Source organism: Triticum aestivum, chromosome 2D, assembly GCF_018294505.1.
Source record: "Triticum aestivum cultivar Chinese Spring chromosome 2D, IWGSC CS RefSeq v2.1, whole genome shotgun sequence".
Lineage (NCBI taxonomy): Eukaryota > Viridiplantae > Streptophyta > Magnoliopsida > Poales > Poaceae > Triticum > Triticum aestivum.
This window is the reverse complement of record NC_057799.1, coordinates 655,907,413-655,924,104: the sequence shown is the minus strand read 5'-3', so window position 1 is coordinate 655,924,104 and position 16,692 is coordinate 655,907,413. Positions and strand designations below refer to the sequence as shown.

The 16,692-nt window shown below is 43.6% G+C and overlaps 1 protein-coding gene across 1 annotated transcript; it reads left to right on the top strand.

The window, feature by feature from the left end:
* The first annotated feature begins 9,987 nt into the window (after positions 1 to 9,987).
* On the top strand, positions 9,988 to 14,794 carry LOC123050878 (uncharacterized). Its single transcript, XM_044473601.1, has one exon. It carries the CDS (start codon positions 10,253 to 10,255, stop codon positions 14,561 to 14,563), a length of 4,311 nt encoding a protein of 1,436 aa, XP_044329536.1. The 5' UTR covers positions 9,988 to 10,252; the 3' UTR covers positions 14,564 to 14,794.
* The last annotated feature ends 1,898 nt before the right edge of the window (positions 14,795 to 16,692 follow it).

The window sequence follows — 16,692 nt, the reverse complement described above, 5'->3', positions numbered from 1 at the left end:
ACCATTGATGTTCACGGCAGTGCGACCACAGGAGACCATCTGAATAACCCTAGAGATCCACCAGTCATCAAAGCCTTTCCGAAGGAGAACTTCCCGAAGGAAGGGCCAGCTAACAGTGTCGTAAGCCTTATGAAAATCGATCTTCAGGAAGACAGCCCCTGCCAAGAACAATATAGAAGACGAAATATAGAAATATCGGATATCTAAATAACAACTGATGCAGATTCTCAGTTATTAGTATTACCTTTTGTACAAAAGTTATGATCAAGCATCCCCTGCCAAGAACATAAACGAGAGCAAGCTTGCAAAAGAAACAAAATATATGTTCAGTACACAGTCCACTGTCTTGCAGATGGTAGGGCATATCATCTTAGCTTATATTTTTTATGGACCACACTACACATGTGACAAAATCCTGCATGTAGAGGTATATTCAGTTGGATGAAACATGTAAAAGGGGGGCACCATACCATATAACTGAATTCATGTAATGATAATTGATAAAGATATATATTCTGGAAGATGATAATAAGGGCAAACCTAGGAAACTAAACTTTGAAAACATGAAAGTAGAAGAGTTCCAATTAGTCTCGTTAGTAGGCAAAAACATCAAGGAATAAATGACTATCAGGACACTAATTGGGAGGGTCACTATGATTGATCAAAAACATATATGATGTCATTGGCAGTCGCTCAACAACCCCTGGCCTCCTCCAATGTTGCTGCTCTGTTAACATGTTCTCCTTCGTGATATATATTGTGTAGCACTAAGCTGTCCGTCAGCCTCGTCATGAATCGACTGCCGAGTGGTTTAATGGGAGGATGGCCGTAGTTTCCTTTCGATGCAAGCCATCCTATATTTGTGCGTACAAACTTTCATCAGTGCAGCTGCTCCCGTGCTGCATCAATAATTATTGGAATTAATAAGCCTACGAAATAAAAAGGGACTGTCTATTTAACATTTGACTGTTTTTCAATTGGATATCATTCAAATTTTCTGAGCAATGTTCTGTTGACATCTGTATTTGCCCAAAACCACTGATGCTTCTCGTTCCCACTAAACGGGTCGGGCTAAAAAAAGAAGACCCAGTTGTCAACTAAACCAAAAGAACAAGAAAACCCCACGTGATCCCTCCAAGCAGCTTCCCTGTACCACACCTAACAACAAAAGGTAGAAGCAAAAGAGCCGTTAAACATCTCTGCTTGAACTTGCCTCCCAAGAAACAAAATGGATCTCACTTCCCTGGAATATCATCAAATCTCAGACTTTGTACTGGGGATAGCAGATTGAATAGAAACACTCTTATTGCCTGTAAAATCACAGAAAAAAACCAGCAGTCAATTGAATTATGAACAAACCAAAAGAAAAAATAAACAGGGAAATAAAATGAAAGCTAAAGTAAAAAAAGATGAAACTAACCAAATGAGAACTTGCTCAGTGAATGATTCTCACTGCCAAAAACTTCCAGGGAAGCATGAATGTTTGCAAGAAAAGAAGATTGCAACACACAATTCAATACATCAACAATGAGAGACTCTGACCATTCAACAAAAATCTTAGGCTTCTCTTGATGTCTGGCCTGAACAAGATCCACAAGTTCATGAGCAAACTGTAAAAAAGAAAGAAAGAATAAAAGGAGTTAGAATACCACTAGATAACATATAATCAGTACGAATAAAAATAGTAGGAATTACAGTAGGACTACTACAGCAACAAACAATAACTAGGAAGAGCAATTACCTCATAGCCAAAATGACCACCAAAATTTGACTGAACTCTTGTAGCAAATGGAACATCAGATGGATCAAAATCCATACTCTTACTTGCTGAAGATATTTGAACAGAACCCTGAAACAATAGAGTAGTACATGAGAAATATAAAACTGAACCACACAGCACAAAGAAAAAAAACAAGCAAAACAAACTAATCTGAAAACTAAATGAAGTACAAGCTCGCTTCAATGGCCTCTTTCCATAAGAGCGGCTATTGTTTCTGTCAAGCTCTGAAAACTGTTTAACTTTGTTACCTCTCCACGCAAGAATCCGAGGTTTCACATCAGAAAATTGAGTGAAGACCAAAATTAAGTGGCCATTGAAGCGGGGAAATAGAACAAACTGGAAATCAGTACACAGCTTCATTTTCTACAAAAACAAAAAGAGAAATGCATTACAAATACAGGACTGTAATAGTGCATTGGAGAAAATTTGGCAACCAATAGAGAAGATAACAAAATAAAGTGTAGAGAGAGATCAATATCAAAAAAGGACTAACCATGTTTCTTCTTCCAGCACATGATAACTTCCTCTTCAAACATTTCACTTTCTGAAAAAATTAGGATGACAACAATTTATAAGCCATCAGAAAAAAAACACTTAAAGTTAAACCAACAAAAACAAAAACACATACATGATCCATATAGAAGTCAAATAGAGATTTGTCAAGCCCTCCTAGAGACTTCCTGAAATAAAGTTAAAGTGAACATACACATAAATTTAAAAATGAAAAGAAATAGTTCAAATTAATTAAAACTAGGGAAGAAAAAGAAATAAATACCAAAGACATAGGATTAGAACCATCATCGCAAAATCATTAGGCACAAATGGATCATTCAGAGAATCTGCACTATCAAGAGAGAGACTAGTGGTACATCCTTGTGAGAAACTTTCCGCAGCCACCCCATTGAAGCAAACCTAAAATCACAAAGGCAAAACAAATTAGGCAAATGAAGCAGAACCAACACAAACACTACAACCAACAATCCCCAAACCTAGATCTAGAAGCTACAAAACCACAAACCAGACAGCTGAATATTAAACGCATGTACAAAACTTGAGACTGCAAGCCCTGCCTGTCATACTTTAATTACAGTCTTCAACCACAAAAATTACAGTGAAATACTCGAAGAAAATACACTGTAAAACTCTGGAGAAATACATTGTAAGTCACACTGTAATTACAGTCCTCAAGCACACAAATTACAGTGTAATACTCTAGGGAAAATACAGTGTAAAAGTCTGGTGAATTACATTGTAAGTCATACTTTAATTACAGTCCTCAAGCACACAAATTACAGTGTAATACTCTAGGGAAATACAGTGTAAAAGTATGATGAATTACATTGTAAGTCATATTGAAATTACAGTCCTCAAGCACACAAATTACAGTGTAATACTCTAGGGAAAATACAGTGTAAAATTCTGATGAATTACACTGTAAGTCACACTGAAATTACAGTCCTCAGACATACAAATTTACAGTGTAACTCTAGGGAAATAGAGTGTAACACTCTGATGAATTACATTGTAAGTCATACAAAAATTACAGTCCTCCAACCATACAACTTACAGTGAAAAACTCTAGGGAATTACATTGTAACCATACAAATTACAGTGTAAAACTATATGGAAATACACTGTAAAACTCTGGTGATTTTCAGTGCAAGCCCTATGGTTACAGTGTAAAACTATAGGGAAATACACTGTAAAACTATAGCGATTTACAGTGTAAGCCCTACCACAATTACAGTCCTCAAACTAGGTTAATTACAGTATAAAACTCTAGGGAAATACACTGAAAAACTCCGGTGATTTACATTGCAAGTGAATTACTCAACCATGCTAATTACATTATAAAACTCTAGAGAATTACAGTGCAAAGCAAGGATGAATTACAGTGTAAGCCCTACCACAAATACAATAAATCAGCCATACAAATGTAAGTCAAACATACTATAGTGAACTTCAGAGATACATTACAGTATTCATCGGGCATAAAGAACAACACTGAAACTAGGGGAAATACAGTCTAAATCAGGGATACATCAAATAGAAATTCAGAAAGAAAAAAATTACAGTGTAGAACAGGGGGTATTACAATGTGAATCAGAGAGACAATACAGACTACAAAGCAAGCGAAAATACTGGGGGATTACAGTTTAATTCATGGGGTTGAGTACCGTAATTGGGGGGAGGGGGGGTATTACAGTGATAATACATGGGGCACGACAATACAATACCGCAAAAACTGGACCAAGCAATCAACAATAACCCTAAGCTACAAAACCAGACAAGTACACCTAACAGCGCCAACGAGACCTAAAACATAAACCTAACACCGGAGCACAAGGGATCTGTGGCGAACTGAAGCAAGTACAGGGGACCCGCGACAATCTGACGCGAGCAGAGGGTATTCCGCGGCGAACTGACACCAACAGAGGGGAATTTCAGCGGGGAACTGACGCCAACAGAGGGAATCCGCGGCGAACTCCATAGATGAGCATCGGCTAACAACAAACTACACTAACCAACAGCTAATAATCATCAAAAAGCAACAGGATCCACAACAAGAACAACAAATCGACCGCGAGACCTAGATCTGGAAGCTACAGGACCAAAATCGAAGCAAATCTCATGGGGGAAAGGGAGAGCGACAACGGGAACTAACCAGGGAAGCACTAATCGAAGAGAACACACAAGCTCGAGGAGAGAGGGATCTCGCAAACGCCATGAACCTGACACCAATCGCCTTGCCGCCTCCGCCGCTCGAGCGCCACCTATCGCTGCCTCTCTGCCCTTTCGAAACAGTTCTGCCCAAATGAAATGGAGAAGAATTCAAAAGGGGGGCAAAGGAAAAGAAACACGGGCGTCCAGTAAGTCAGTACTCAGTAACGGGCAGACCCAAAAAACCGCGTCCGGTAAATAAAACCAAACCCGAGACAAAGGAAACCAGCCAGAAAACCACAGATCTTAGCGCGAATCACAAAGCACGATCAGACGGCCACAAATTTGAATGACAGCCAATTGAAAATCACTCGACTGAAAAATAGCAAAACCGAATAAAAATGTATTGCAGCATGATCAAAACTTTGAATTAGAGGATTCAAAGCTTATGGAGGAAGGGGTCGGCGAGATGCTGGGTAGGATCTTGGCTTATATTGTCGATAGATCGCGACACCAATAGAGATATGATGTTGAGGACGACATGGAGAGCACACATACCGGCGACCTCCATCTGACCACCCGCTGTCATTGAACTCCTGCCGCACATCCTCCTCTGTTGCTGCCTGGCATAGCTCTCCCCGGCCAATGACGCTAGCAGAAGGAGGGACGGGGGAGAGGATGTCTAGGGCGATGGTGGCATCTTGGGACTCAACATGGCCGCCATGGATCTCCGAAGTGCGCCGCCATGGATCCGTAGAGCGCGCATGTACGGCGACATCTAGCCGCACATCGTCTGCAAAGTATGTGTATTGCAGCATCGGCGGCAGGATCGGGCCCTGGTGCGGCAGCTGCCCTCCCGCTCCCCGGCAGACGCATGGCGGCCCTCATGTCGGCTATGTCTGCAATGGAACGGCCTGGGGTATCACGCTGAGACAAGAAACCTGAACCATAGAGAGAGAGAGAGAGAGAGAGAGAGAGAGAGGAGAGGGACGTATGGGAAAAAGGAGAGATCAGAGATATCTTACCATTGCATGTTTGTGATGCATCATCAGCGGCAAGACCTATGCTTGAGAAATCCATATTCTATCGGCTGCAACAGCACCATATCGATAAGATCTTGCCGCACAAACTGGTCCCCTTCATGTTCCAAGACTATCAGGAGCAATCTGGAAGGAGTATGTACATGAAGGAGGGGATCACGTCCCGAATTTTTTTCCTGGGAATACGTACGTGATGTAGTACTGAGTTTCTCTAATGATTGATATATAATTTGATTCGATTGAGATATGCTAGGGAAGGAATGCCAGGGAATCCGTGGCATGAAAAGCTTTGATTTTGTTGTGATTTGGAAAGGTTTGATTCTGTTGAGATTTGTGGGGAGTAAACTTGCGCCGGTATGGAAAGTTCTGATCTGTTCAGATTTCTTTCGTTGTGTGAGAGGGTGACGCGAAAATAAACCGATGAAGTGGGGGGAGGGGACAAAAAAAATCTACGAAAAAAAACCAGCGAAGGTGGGAGGAGGTACCAAAAAAACCATGGGAGGTGAGACGAAAAAAAACCTGGAAGCGAGACTACCAACTGCTCCATTAAAAGTAGAGATAGGTGGTTTCTGCATCAGGCGATTTATGTGTTGGATTTAGGGCGGCCTAGATGTGGTTTGCAATTGCTTATTTTTTTAGGGTGTGGCGCGACTTGGTGGCAGGGGTGAGGCGATTTAGTATTTTGGACTAGGCGACTAGCTAGGTGAATGGATGGCAGCGACTAGATGTATGGATTACGGCGTCTATAGAGATGGATTGTGGTGTCATATTGTATAGGTGTGTGGCGAAACTTGTGAATTGGATGAAGCGATTTAGTGTGTTGGACTAGGTGAGTGTACGCAACTTAATGGTTTGGATGAGGCCATTTAGTGTGTTGGACTATGCGTCTTATGACCATTTTGTAGGCAATTTAGTGTCGTATTATAGGCAGTAACATCTGTTGTTTGACAATTTTGTTAGGCGACATATGCACACGAAAATACAGTGGACATTGAAAAAAAAGGAACACTGATGTATTGTTGCCTACAGGTTAAAATGTCCCTAAATGTTGTGTTGTTTTCTGTGTCTATGAGATTTACTTCCTAAATATGTCACTTGAAAATTTTATTGTTTTGCCTATGACACTCATGTATATTGTTTGCCCCCACTTGAAATATTATGCTGGCTGCAAAAGTTTGTGTATTGCTTATGACACTCATGTATACTTGCATCTGCATGTGTGTTTGATTCTCATCCTTCTTGCTTTCTTACACAGGCATGTCTGTGTCCGACCTGAACCCTCTCCCCTACTGAACTAGATACCGGAGATGACTACGAGATAGTTGAGGACACAATGGGGCCCATGTACTGCACGCAAAAGCCGTCCAATTTGGCCTCGGATAAGCAAAAGTAGATATTGGATTTTCATGCTTTGTTCCCCATCACCAGGCGTCCGGCACCGACACTGTGGACATTTCCGATGATGAAGCATAGTTAGGCTAGCATGATGTGCATATAGTACTCCCTCCGTTTCTTTTTAGTCTGCATATAAAATTTGGTCAAGTAAAGCTTTGTAAAGTTTGACTAACTTTACATTAGAAAATATCAACATTCACCAGATGCACCATGAAATGTATTTTCATACTAGTTTTAGTATTGTAGATGTTCATATTTTTTTATATGAATTTGGTCAAACTTTGTATAGTTTGACTTCAAACAAATTTTATATGCAGAGTAAAAAGAAACAAGGGAGTACATAGTAATTTTTTTGGATGGTTTGTATGGATCTAGGGGATGAAAGATGAGGTGCTCAGATGCATAGCGCCAGGTATGAGGCGTGACCGGTCAGTGCCCGCGGACGCGCCCGGTTGCGTCCGCAGGTGATTGAGAGGCCGGATTTGTCAAGTCCGGCTGTAGATGCTCTTGGAAGATGCATGTCCAAACATCATTTCCCCAGTTCTCCATTGTACCATACTGCTATACTTGTGTTCACGGTCGTGGATGGAACTGTTTAATTTGTGGTCCACCCCTGCTTTAGGGTCCTAAACATTCTTTGCCCCGCTTTTGAGGAGGCTATCAGTACAAGATCTGGGATGTGAAAATTAGAGTCTTTCAGTTAAGTTGCTATGCTTGCAGTTACTATTATTTTGTTGGTTGATTCACATTAAGTGCATGTTATACTATGACCTGCAGAAAAATGTGCATGTTACACCATTTGCCTGATACTTTCAGTTTATAACTACACTTGTTTAGTTCTCAGGATCACTCAAGGCTGACAACATTGTTTTCAAGGTCAATGTGTGAACATAACGCAATTTCTAAAAATAAAAAAACTTCTCTTTAAAAATCAACAGATCAGACCATGAACCACTGTCGTCGTCCAGACATTCGAACAGCGGCCCAAAATTTTTGGAAACACAAACAAGCTCTCGGTGCTAGAAAGAACATATAAACAGTATGGCAAAGAGTTTACTCCCTCCCCTTTCATAAGCAAATTGCATTTTATCTATTGTCATGACCTCTAAAATACATACTTGATGCTACTACCTCCGTCCCTCCGTCCCATAGTATAAGAACATTTTTCAAACTAGCAAAGCTTAAAAAGTTCTTATAGAAGGGAGTATTTTTACAATATATGTATCTGCTACAAAAGCTTACTCTGGCGCGACTAGTTAAATGCATTTGAAGGATCATGGCATTTGTATCCGTCATGCTCAAATTTGTAGTGTTGAATTGACGTACATTTCAAGTTATTATCAAGGCCCTATCCGTGTGCCCCCATTCGTGCCTTTGTAGTGTAAATGCATGGCTGGCGCCCTACCCATTCATGTTTCTCTTCTATAAATTCATGTCAATTACTCCTTCCGTCCCATAATATAAAAAGTTTTTGCAAGCTAATATAGTGGGGCGGAGGAAGAATCAAAGTTGTTCCAAACCACGAGGGTCCGGATGAAATCAAAAGTCACCTGTCAGCCCACTAGTAGGCGAGGTTTAACACATGGAAGGGGCCATATATAGCAAAGCCATAACAGGAGAGGACAATGTATCCTTTGAAAAGAACAAAGATCATGAAGGATCTGCAGCCTGCTGGAAAGTAAAGAATGGGCGAAAAAGAAAAGAAAAGGTTGATGCTCTGCCTGCAGATAACGTAATGAGGACACCTCGATGCCCCTACTTTCAGAAATATGTTCTTTTACTTTTACTTCATTGGCGCAGTTCAACCGTGGCAAGGTTTTAGATCTAGACGGCAATTATATATGTGGACATGAACTAGTGACAACAAGGCCATCTCAGAAAAATCACGAAAAAAAGCCCCCGCGGCGCCCTTCACATCGGGCGACTCGGGCGGCCGCGGAGCCCTCCCTCCCGTCTCCTCCGCCCCTTCTCCTTTGCGCCGCCGCCGCTGGCCGGAGCAAAGCCCCAAGCGGTGGCCGGTGGTGGTGGCCGGATCAAAGCACCATGCTTGACTCCTGCTTGGAGCAGATTTTTGAAGTGTATCTCACCCATTGCTTCTCTTAATAAAACCGCCCTAGCTATTAGGTGGTAGTTCCTGTATTTAAAAACATTCATTCGAATATGGAAAATAGTAAGAACGAAAAACTGGATGGCAATCAAAACGGTTCTTCTCTCCAGAGAAAGGGTGGAAGGATCATGCTAATCAAGACTGGATGCCATTGTTTAGCAAAAAAACAACTCAAAGAAGATCATAACTATGTACAGTTTTTTTTAGAACTATATCTATGTATAATCATTCGACCTCTTAACTGTGTGGTGTTTATATAGACAAATAGAAATACAGGCGAACCCCTTTGTTCTATGAGGCTACTCGTTGTCAGACTAGTGTTCCTAGGGACACTATATCATGTGATGTGTGAGTGCAATTTGAAGATGTTTATCCATTAGAACTACTATTCTTTAGCAAGCTCATCAATGTTACTACTGTAATTGTCCCAAGGTGCATGCTTAATAGTGCAGCCTCTTGGATGCCTTCCAGGAGCGAAATGGAAGCAAAAGAGAAAGAAACACAGATGCTCTCTCCTTTCCAAGGACCAAGGATCGAATGAAATCAAACTCACTTGGCAGCAAAGCAATCGAGTTGCCGACAAGTTTATCACACGAAAAGGACCAGAGGAAAATCATAACAGAGGAGAGGATCACTTGTCAGCAACGCAATTGAGTTGCCGACAAGTTTATCACACGGAAGGGACCATAGGAAAATCCTAACAGAGGAGAGGATCACTTGTCAGCAAAGCAATTGAGTTGCCGACAAGTTTATCACACGAAAGGGACCGTAGGAAAATCGTAACAGAGGAGAGGATGAGGAATCAATTAACGATCGATGTATCCTTCGAGAAGATCAAAGACAAAATGAGAAATCATGATGAAGGATCTGGAGCCTACTCAAAAGTAAAGAATATATAGGGAGAAGCGAAAAGGAAGAAGTTGGGTAATGTGCTGATGATGCTCCACCTGGAGACAGCGGAAAATCGCATTCCCGAGGTCCCCTACACTTTGTAGGTTCACCATGAAGTCTCTGCAACCTGCTGAAAGAAGTAAATGATGGAGAGAAAAGAAAAGAAGAAGCTGCTTTGCTTGGGCTCACGTAGAATACAGCAAAGGGGTCCTTTTGCTGGTTACCCACGGCACACACACACGCGCAGGTAGACGAGCGAATGCAATGCAAGGCCACACAGCCGCATGCATGCTAGCCTAGCCTGCTTCCCCAACCAACCAAACTCTTGAGACAGCATAACACATACCAGGGCCAGGCCGCCGGCGGAGGGGGAAATCTATGGCGGAGCTGGCGACGGGCGCCGTGACCACGCTACTGGGGGTGATCAGCCATGAGGCAGTGAGGCTCGGCCGCGTCCGACGCGACGTGCAGTTCATCCAAGAGGAGATGGAGAGCATGGGCAGCTTCCTGGCCAACCTGTCCGGGAGCAGCCGCGAGCACGACGAGCAGGTCCGCACCTGGATGAATCAGGTTCGGATCCTCGCCAACGATTGCAACAACTGCATCGACCTCTACCTCTACCGTGGCGACCCCGGATTCCACCGGCCCAGGGGGGGCCTTCGCCTCTACCTCTGGTGGGCTCCCTGGCTGCTGCGCAAGCTGCTCGCGCAGCACCGAGCAGCCGGCCATCTGAGGGAGCTCAAGGACCGGGCACAAGACATTGGAAATCGCCGATTGAGGTATGGCGTCGAGGTCAAAACGGCGGAGTTGTCATCATCTTCGGGTGCTGGTGTTGGGCTCACGGAGCCATTGTTGCTGCCGGCCACACAAGACCATGAAGAAGACGACGACGACCAAGACGGAGTGGATCCACTCAAGGTGGCCTTGTCCATGACTACTATGAGTATGACAATGGACATGGATGAGTACTTTAGGACGAGGTTAGACCACTGGATCGGATCGGTGGTGCAGGCGGAGGCAGGGGCGGTGGCGGCGGAGGAAGACATAATGCCAGAATCGTCGACCGGATCAAACCCATTACTACCATGCATCGTCTTTGTGGTAACCAAACCCGAGGATGCTGACGCTCTTGGGCGTAAAGCCCTGGCCGTGGCAGAAGCCCATTTGAAGCGGGTAGAGGACGCCCATGATAAGGTGGTTGTCCCACCGGATGGCGCCCTTGCGCATGAAGTTAAGGCTGTTGTGCCATCGGAGACCAACGACTCCGACCCTCTTGTGCATCAAGATAAGGCGGCAGGACCATCGGAGACCAAGGACGTCTGTGCTCTTGCAAATGAAGATAATGAGGTTGTGCCATCGGAGACCAAGGACACTGGCACTCTCCGCACAAAGACAAGGCAATGCCATTGGAGACCAAGGACGTCGGCGCTCTTGCGCACGAAGATAAGGCGTTTGTGCCACCCAAGACCAAGGACAATAGCACTCTTGTGCATCAAAATAAGGCGGCTATGCCACCGGAGGCCAAGGACGGCAGTGCCACCGGAGACCAAGGACGTTAGTGCTCCTATGGATGAAGCTGAGGTGGATGTGCCACCGGAGACCAAGGACCAAGAGAAGACAGTTGTGCCACCAATGACCAAGGACGCGGGCGCCTATGCGCCTGGAGATAAGGCTATGCCACTGGAGAACAAGGATGTCAGCACTCTTGTGCACCAAGATAAGGTTATGCCACCAGAGACCAAGCACACTACCGACCTTGCCCATGAAGATAAGGTTGTGCCACCGGAGATCAACGATCCCAGCGCCGTTGTGCATGAAGATAAGGTTGTGCCACCGGAGACCAGGGATGCCGACGCTATAGCACAGGTTGTAGCACCGCGGAATGTCCTTGTCTTGGTCGACATCTCGGCGGTGCATTTCGACTTTGTACCGCTACGGCCCTACAGGATTCTCTGCTACATCCTGCGTCAACTCAACCGGCAGCAAGGCACGACTCCTCCTACAACAAAATGGGGTACTTATGATTACATAAAGAGGATGCTTCGTGCCATCAAGGACGAGATAAAAGAAATCAAGGTCGACAAAACAATTGAAGACATCAATTGCAACCTTGTGGATGGTAAAGACCTGATAAAACCAAAGGAGGATGGAAAGGATCTTGAAAAAAAAGTCACCAATAAACCATTGGGGCAACTCCTCTCGCTGCTCATCTACTGCTCAACGACGACTGCAGCTGAAAAGGAAGACAAAAAGAAGAAAGCCATGATAGCAGAAGTGTACGATGTCATCATCAAGCAAACAGCCAAGAAGCTTAAAAGGAAAATAGAAGCAGGCGGCTCAAATACAAAGCAACTCAAGGAGCCCGAATATGAAGACATCCTATGGAAGGTGTTCCCAAGGCCAAGCAGCATCAGAACCATCGCTACAAATGGTACTCCTGGCACACTGGTCGAGGATGAAATCAAAGATATAGTCAAAGAGGTTAAAGGAATGTTGCATGAGCTGCGGGAATTAGACAAATCTGAGAAGAACCAAGAGACAGGCAGTGAACCAGCTCAAACTGAGGAAGATTATTTCAAAAAAACCATAAAGAACAAGAAAGAAGAAATCGAATGGAAGATTACGAAGCAACTGATGGTTAAAAGGATCGTGGAAAAGATTCAAGAATGTTTGGGAGATGATCAAAGGAGGATTTTGGTCATTCTCAAAGTTGATTACAAGTATGTACCCAAATGGGAGAAGACCAGAAAAACTTTGGGCCTGTTGGAGTGCCCCATCACCGGTGCTGTGATTGTGGCCACAAAAACCACTCAACAGGACACCAAGCAATATTTTCACTGTCCAGAGAAGGATCTTGTAGAATATTCTCTTGTTGGCCTCTACCTTGATACTGTGCTCCAGCATACAAGCCATCATATGAATGATGACAAGATCCGCAAGATTGTTCACAACATTTTATGCGAGTGCAAGTCAGATGAATTCTGCATGAAGATATTTGCTCATGCATTGTACGCTAAACCCAAGAGGGGCAGTGAAGAGTTGAGCAAGTTGCATGGATCCTTGCAAGCCAGTGCCGCACAAAAATCATTGCCCAGTAGGATGTTCAAGTTCTCCTACAGGGATCTACCTAAAGAGTATAGGTCTTGTTTGTTGTACCTCGCTATCTTCCCTCCAGGAAAACCCATCAGGCGGTCAACCTTGATCGGACGATGGGTTGCAGAAGGGCTGATTACCACCAAAGAATGGCACTGGTCCTCTTCAGTGGAGGAAGCCGATAAATGTTTTGATACACTAGTTGCCCGGTGCCTCGTTTGTCCTGCTGGCATTGGTGCTACTGGAACGATCAAGAGCTGCACGGTTCATAAGACAGTTTATGGATTCATTACCAAGATCGCCATGAAGCAGCACATTCTGGAGACACGGCTGTCACATCAGTTGGCTCACCACTTCTCTATTTTCAGCGATGTTCGTCTCCGCAGCTCTCAAAAGATCGAAAATTTCTTGGAAAAGTCATCTCAGTTCTCCAAGCTCAAGGTGCTAGATCTAGAGGGCTGTGATTGCTTCCCGGAGTACCAGCACTACTTGAGGAACATATGCAGGAAGATGCTAATGCTCAAGTATCTCTGCCTAAGGCGAACCAATGTTACCGAGCTGCCCAGTGAAATAAACAATCTTCTTGAGCTGGAGGTATTGGATATACGGCAGACCAATATTCCTGCGTCTGCAACAAGACATGTCCTGCTCAGAAAGCTGAAACGTCTGTTAGCTGGTAATGTTGATTCAAGCCCTGTTGACTTCCCTGAGAAGATCAAAAAGTTCAATGTCAAGCCGCAGAATCGTCTGAAGCTTCTGTTGGCCGGTCATGTTGGTTCAAGTACGAGCAGTCGTGCTGACTTCTCCAGTGTTCAGATCCCTGAGAAGATCGAGAAAATGGAGGGAGTGGAGGTACTGTCCAATGTCAAACCGAAGAATAACCAGGACTTGAAAGACATTGGAAGTCTAAATCAGCTCAAGAAGCTCGGTGTGGCTATCAACAAGGAGAGTGACCTCCAGCCGTTGCTTGAAGCAATCAGTGACCTCCTAACCCAGTCCCTCCGTTTTCTGTCAATTACTCTAGACATACCTAGACACAAGGGCACTCCAGCAGCTCTCTGTCTGAAAGAAGACTGCCCCAATGTTCTTGAGAGACTAAGTATCAATGAAAGCACTGGCGCACAAAAGGGGCAGCTTCTTAAGATATTTTCCGAAAATGGAAAGCAACTTGCCAAGGTAACTCTAACTGGCACTTTGCTGAGCCAGGAAGATCTGAAGGTCCTTGCCGAGCTTGAGAACTTACTGTGTCTCAAGCTTCGACACAATGCATACACTGATAGTAAGCTTGTCTTCAACAAGGGTAAATTCAAAAATCTTAAGAACTTCCATGTTGAGGGAACCAGCATAACTGAAATCAGATTTGATAATGGGGCTGCTAGTAAGCTCGAGAGGATCATCTGGTCATTCACCAAAATTGATTCTCTGTCTGGAATCGACAAACTTCCTGCATTAAAGGAGCTGGAGTTGAATGGTGACACTGTCCCTAATGCGGTGAAAGAAGACATCAAAAGACTAAAGAGTAGATCAGCACAACCGAAGGCCTTCCCTTTACTTCCTCGGTGCATCATCAATTCCTCCCATGATTTGGGTTTGTGAGTGCCCGTGTGGTTTGCCATCGTGTGTTTCTGTCTACCATTTATGCCGATTGAGTGGTGTGTAGGTGGGTGGGTGTCTCCAGTTACTTGTTCTGCAATGAGTGCCTTGTGATTGTGGTTGAGCAAAATGGTTGTGCCTATGCTCATGTGTCTGGATCTGTGTGGCTTTCCTCCGGACAATATGGTTTCATGTAATAAGTGCCTTCTATGCACATTTGACTTCTTACCGATATATTATTGTGTGCTATATAAAATATAATGTGCTTTGGCTGGGTTCTGCAATAATATAATGAGCTTGTGTATGTGATATATGTATACATATATAACGCAGCTACCAGATGTAATATCAAGAAGAGTTAATTATTAGCCCTTGAAGTGGAGTTTTATGCAGATCGATAATATAATGAGCTAGTGCAGTACTCAAGTGTTTCATTGAAGTCATCATTGATCTATTGAAGCATTATAGAAAGCCAACAAAAGGTTTCAGCGAGTGAAAAACAAAAGGTCAGTAAAGTCATTGGTCAAACAAACAAAAGCAAGTGTATCCGTGTTGGGATCCCTGCATGCAGATGCAGGAACGAACAAGTGATGGACGTTAAAGTTTCACCTCGCTCCACTGTACACATATATTCCTCTTGACAGAACAATTTAGTAACAGGCGCAGAAATGCAGGAAGTTCGCAGATACAAGTTGGGAAGCGCTAACTTGTTTGTGTATGTGCAGAATGCCAGTGAACAAAGTTCCAACAAGACCAGCCACCTGTGTTGAGTACCTACACATTCAGATTCTACTACGTATTAAACCAACAAGGCCATCCAGTTCCTTCCAGTATGCCCATAACTTTGTTAGATCTTCTTTTGGGAGTTACACCACTATTCGGTTCTCTAATCTCAGAAGTAGACTAATTACAGCTAGCATAATAAGTGCCGTCACCGTCAGAATATAATTTTTAGAGAAGCAAGCTCTTCTTGAGGAACAAGCTCACGTGTGTGTATATATATATTTTTTTCGAAAGGGGATCTCCCCGGCCTCTGCATCAGCGTGATGCATACGACCCTTTTATTAATGAAAAAAAAAACAAGTTCCAACATGGTTCCAAAGTCTCCGACTGAAAAGAAATAAAAAGACAGCTCACTCAGAGCTAAAGAGGCTAGACACACAGACTAGCCAAGATACGACGCCACAACCGGCTGGCTATAGATAAATAGGTAAACTAATTGCCTATCCTATTACATGACCGCCATCCAAACCGGTTGAAGATATCCCGAGCTACCATCTCCCAGCGGATAGATCCAGTAACCAAATGCTCCCTGGCCTCCATCGGAGTGAGTAGCGACCATGAACGGATCACAGCCGTGGCCCGGAAAATAACCTGCAAAAAGTGAATACGTGATGTTCTGTTAAAAACCAAATCATTTCTGCAAGTCCAGATAATCCACAACAAAGCACAAACTCCAACGCAAATATGTCTCGCTAATTCCGACTCAATCCCAGTGAGCCATGTCCCAAATAACATAGTGACAGAATTAGGTGGAGTAATATTAAAAGCAATGTGAACCATCCTCCAAAGTACTCTGGCAAACGGGCAATCAAAAAAGAGATGTTTGATCGTCTCGTCCCGATCACAGAAGCTACACCTCGTAGGTCCTGTCCAATTACGCTTAATCAAGTTATCCTTGGTTAAAATAACATGTTTATGGACAAACCACATAAACACCTTTATTTTCAAAGGAACTTTGACAGCCCAAACATGTATATATATATATATATATATATATATATATATATGTATATATATATATATGCATTTCTCACTACTTGGTGATCAGAAGGTTTAGGTAGTATAGGCATATACTCCCTCTATGCCTAAGTATAAGGTTTTCTCTCATCAGCATGCAATCATATATAACCTGGATATTACTCTCTAGTGGCATTTACGTACGTACCTCAAGACCATTTGTGGAAGTCAGTACGTACGTCGCATATCCATTTGTAGCGATGCTGCGGATCTTGAGGGTATGGTTGCTCGGCGTTGCGACATTGTTGGCTACGCAAACAAGCGATGGCAGTCAGGTAGTGCTCTCGGGTGGCTATGGGATCAAGCGCCAGAGCAGGGGAACGAGCACGAGA

What these genes read in the sequence shown, in the direction of transcription:
- LOC123050878 (XM_044473601.1), top strand. Translation starts at nt 10,253, where the DNA reads ATGGCGGAGCTGGCGACGGGCGCCGTGACCACGCTACTGGGGGTGATC.